Here is a 4,332-nt window from a genome sequence, read left to right as displayed (position 1 = left end):
ATTAAAAACTTTATATCACTACTGTGTTTTCCATCTGAAACCAGATTTGAAAAATTGCACAATTAAATTTTTAAATTTATTTGAAGATATTTACTTCTGATCTGAAGTCAATATCTATTACTTCAAAAATATCTATTATATTCTGAAGTAAATATCTATTACTTCAGATCAGAACCATAACGGTTTATATTTTTCTTCCGCTGCATGTCCAAACAGTAGAGTTTTGTCATTTTAACTGTTAACTCATGTTTATGTTAAATGTGAACAAAGTGCCGATCTCTGCTTAGTTCTTCAGTCAAGTAACAGTAATTTTCAACATTTGGTCATTTTAAATGCAATTAAATTAAGTTTATTTATATAGGAACAATTCACAACAAGATTTATCTTGAGGCAATTTTCATAAATAAAAGTAAGTTTAGTTCAATCATACTGACAGTTCACAGCCAAATGAATACATTCCAAATTGATCACACAGTGGAAAAATCCCAGTCAACTTCAATTGGACTGATACATGGATCATCCGGTCTGGTGCCTGTCTTGTCATAAAGAAGTCAACATAAAGTGGTGTAAGGCAATTCAAGTTTATTGATGTTGCACTTTTATTTAATGAAACATTGTTTTAAAACAGAGAATAATTTATTGAAGAAAAAAAAAAACATAAAACATGAAGTCCAGATGACATAAACTTCACTTTTTGCCAAGTCTATTGTTATAATAAATAGCCTGAAAGGTTTATGGTTATTCCTCTACTATTTATTTTAACGTAACTTGGACCCTGAATTAAAAAATAAATAACAAATTTATTTTGACTACAATTACAACATTTTCAAAATTATTTTCTTCAAAGATGGGGTTTGTTGGAAAAACGCTGGATTTATGAAATGCATTACTAAAAATGTTTACAAAGTGGCATGAATGATCTCAACAGCAAGTAATAAAACCCTTATATAAAGGATTTTATATAAGTGTTTTGACAGTTCCCATCAAACAGGGTGACAGAAACATTCAGCCTCCGGGACAGGATGCCCTCCAAAGTCTCCAGGGTCATCTGCTTCACATCATAGCCTCGTAGAGAAGGCCTCACTTTATTATTAACAGGCACAATCTCCTGTCCACTGCTGGGATCATTTCTTCCCACTGCAGCATATGAAGGAAAGAGCTGCTTCATCCCCTTGAGGAGGTTCGTTTTGAATACGGGGCAGCAGTAAGCAGACCACATGTACTCAGGAACAGACACTCTGTTATTGACCCAGTGCGTCTCTGATTCGTAAGGCATGACACCAGTGATCACGTACATTGGCCCGATGCAGAAGTTTTTGTACCTCTCCAACACCTCGTTCTCCAGCATGTTCCATGTGCCAGAGTTGGAGCCGATCTGCTGAGGCACTATGTTTGTCAGAGTAAAAGTGGACTCTCTGTCTTCCATCGTCCTCTGGTGCAAACTGGGACAGAGGTGACCTCTGGAGAAGCCGGAGTTCCTGTAGTCTTGGTGGACCGCTTGGCTTTCAACCACATTCTGATCAACGATTTCATTAAAATATCTCATTTCAGGACTGGCACGGGAAAACGCCAACTGAAAAAAGAACACCAATGATTTAATGATTAATTCAATTAATTATCTGATTCATTTTACAAACTACATGTTTTTGTAGTTTGTAACACTGTCCATACACCCTACCCTGCCCAGGCTGGATTCCTGACCCTTGTGGACCCCCCATTCCTGACCTACCAGTGTGACCCCTTCTACACCACCATTTTTGTAATAAAACGATTGGTGAACCGAACACTTGTTTTGGCTGCGTTTTGGGTTCTGGCTCATTTTGCTTTAAAGTTACATCATTACAAAATAACTGATTCAAGTAAAATAAAAACTAATTTCCAAAACTACTACCGTCAGTAGATAATGTGTTAGAACAGTGCAAAGTAGTTCTTGTGACAAAATCTACTACTTGGTCTCCAAATGACACAAAAGGTTTAACAGATACAAAATAACATCAAAACAACAAAGTGTGCTGTAAAACCAAAAGTTTTAACATTTCAGCTAATTTTATTTGTTCATCGTTGAAGCAACTCAAGATCAGTAGAGTACCCACAAGTCAAAGTAGCATTGCTTCATAATGATGTTAGTCTTAAAAATATAAAATACTAATAGTTTTTCAAACTGTTACCTGTATAAGTCTGAGTAAGTTCTGCTAGTTAAGAACTCAGTTACCTTTCTTATGATTTAAATCACAACATTTATAAACAGCAGCATTCATAATATTTTAATGAATATTTTTTAAGAATAAAGGACTGCTTCTTTAAAGTACAGTCTTACTTATTTTACCTACCTGTGGTTCATACATCCAACCGCTTTTGGGCCGCCTCCCGTCCGCAGGACTCAGTTTGTAGGCAGAGAACAAAGGAGCCCGATGCTGACGGCGATACAGGCTGGCAAAGCGATATCTGTTCTTGTAGCGCTGGCATATTGGCTGATACTCTGCTTTCTCAAGACCCCTTGGAGGAGTTCTGTTGTAGAAGAAGTCAAGGCACTGACAGAAGTTGTTGCTGACCTCTCCGACAGTCAGACCACCAAACCAGGGCAGGAGGAAGAGCAGGGCTGCTGTGCAGGACGTCAGGGAGTTCCTCTGAGACATTCTGTGGTACAAACAGGTCAAATGAGATGAATCTGTTGAAGAGAGATGGAAGATCTGCTGATACGTTTCCTCTTCAAAAGCTTTAAATTAATGTTTCTCTCAGACAGGGGCTATATATAGAGCTGAAACCTTGATGATTACATTTTGAACAACACCTATTTTGACCTATGTCATTTCAAAACCGACTGTCGTAGGAGCAGAAATCGCTGATTAGTCATTTATAGAAAATAGATGGCTTCTCAAGAAATAGTTTTGTCAAGTCAAGAGTGTGTGAAGAAACACAATGCTGTGTTGTTTAATCATGAGAACAAGATTAAACAAAAATGTGGTTATAACCAGAGGAACTTCCAGCTCAGTTTCTGTTTTTATATTAACAGCTGAAAAGCTGTTTTCACAGAGGTGAAAAGACAGAAGACGTTGCTGTCTTGTTTTAGTCTATTTCATCTGAAGGTTTTAATGGCATGAATATTCAAAGCTAACTTTGAACAATTAGAGAAATGAAATATGTATGATGAGTTTTTTAAGACCTTGCTGGGACATTCTTTAATCCTAAAAATTTTCTTCAGGTGATAGAAGGCTGACTTTGTAGTTGCTTTATGTGTCTTTGAGGGTTCAGGTCTGAGTCCATCACTGCACCCAGATTTTGGGCCTGATCTCTAGTTTCCAGCTGTAATAACCGAAACTGTGTATTGACCCCACATGGTTTCTCTTAAGATAATAACTTCAGTTTTGTTTCTGATCAGCTGGAGAAATTATGTCACATACAGGCATTGATTTCTTCTACGCATTTGTTCAATGCTTAGACGGGTTCAAAGTCACCTGGTGACATCGTAATGTAGAGCTGAATATCATCTGCATAGTTGTGGTAGCTAATATCTTATTACATGTTAAACTCTGAACTAGCATGTACATATTAAATAGTAGTGGTCCCAGTATTGAACAGTGGGTTACCCCATGTGATTTTTTCCTCAACTCCAGTGAGAAGTTTCCTATTGACACGAAGAAGTCCTTGTTCATAAGATTTGAACCAGTCAAGTTCGGTACCAGAGTCTGACCCAGCTCCCCGTTTCTTCACCAACAGACACCAACAAAGTGGATAGTGAATATGTGATATTGTGCTATTTAATTAAAGCATAAATAGAGGTTGGATGATGTAAGCATTTCTTATCAGCCCTTGATAATTATTGATTAGATTTTTGTTTTGTTAGATTTTGTTGTTGAAGTAGCTGAAATATTACCAAACTGGGGATTTGTCCTTTCCTGTTTCCCATTGAGCTGTTGCTGCCATCCTTGGAAATTTGGGTAACAAACAATAAATTTTCGAATTATGTGCTCCTCTTTCCTTCCCAGAAGTAAAAATAGATGCAAGTTAATTTTCTTATGTGAGATTAAAAAAAAAATTTACTCAATATATAATCACTGCTTGTGTTTTTAATTTTCCTCTCTGTGAGGAAAATTAAAAGATCACATATTAAACATGATTAACTTAGATGAAAAAGATAATAATCTTATATTTTCTTTTGGTCCTGTGGGGCCAAAAAAAAAACTATTTACTGCAGAAGTGTGAAGCAATCTTCTCTGTACAGTAGCTTTGACAAGCTGCGGGGGTGCTTTGACTATTGTCAGCAGTAGAACCACTGCTTCCAGCGTATCACACCTTTACAGGAATTGCAGAATTTCTTATCAGTATGCAACG

General features: G+C 36.8%; 1 protein-coding gene across 1 annotated transcript; it reads right to left on the bottom strand.

Moving 5' to 3' along the window:
* Positions 1–550: 550 nt before the first annotated feature.
* On the bottom strand, positions 551–2,815 carry LOC116714224 (endonuclease domain-containing 1 protein-like). Its single transcript, XM_032554641.1, has 2 exons — positions 2,331–2,815; positions 551–1,573 (listed from the first exon to the last, which is right to left on the bottom strand). The coding sequence occupies exons 1-2, from the start codon at positions 2,634–2,636 to the stop codon at positions 944–946; spliced, it is 936 nt and encodes a 311-aa protein (XP_032410532.1). The 5' UTR covers positions 2,637–2,815; the 3' UTR covers positions 551–943.
* Between the last annotated feature and the right edge of the window lie 1,517 nt (positions 2,816–4,332).

The sequence above is a fragment of the Xiphophorus hellerii genome, chromosome 23 (assembly GCF_003331165.1).
Source record: "Xiphophorus hellerii strain 12219 chromosome 23, Xiphophorus_hellerii-4.1, whole genome shotgun sequence".
NCBI lineage: Eukaryota > Metazoa > Chordata > Actinopteri > Cyprinodontiformes > Poeciliidae > Xiphophorus > Xiphophorus hellerii.
The sequence above is the reverse complement of the archived record's forward strand: the minus strand, read 5'-3'. Positions and strand labels throughout refer to the sequence as shown.

Bases quoted from the DNA above. Each gene is read 5' to 3' on its own strand.
- LOC116714224 (XM_032554641.1), bottom strand. From the start codon at position 2,636: ATGTCTCAGAGGAACTCCCTGACGTCCTGCACAGCAGCCCTGCTCTTC. The intron at 1,574-2,330 runs GTAGGTAAAATA...TTCTTTTTTCAG, and splicing joins GTTGGATGTATGAACCACAG to TTGGCGTTTTCCCGTGCCAG.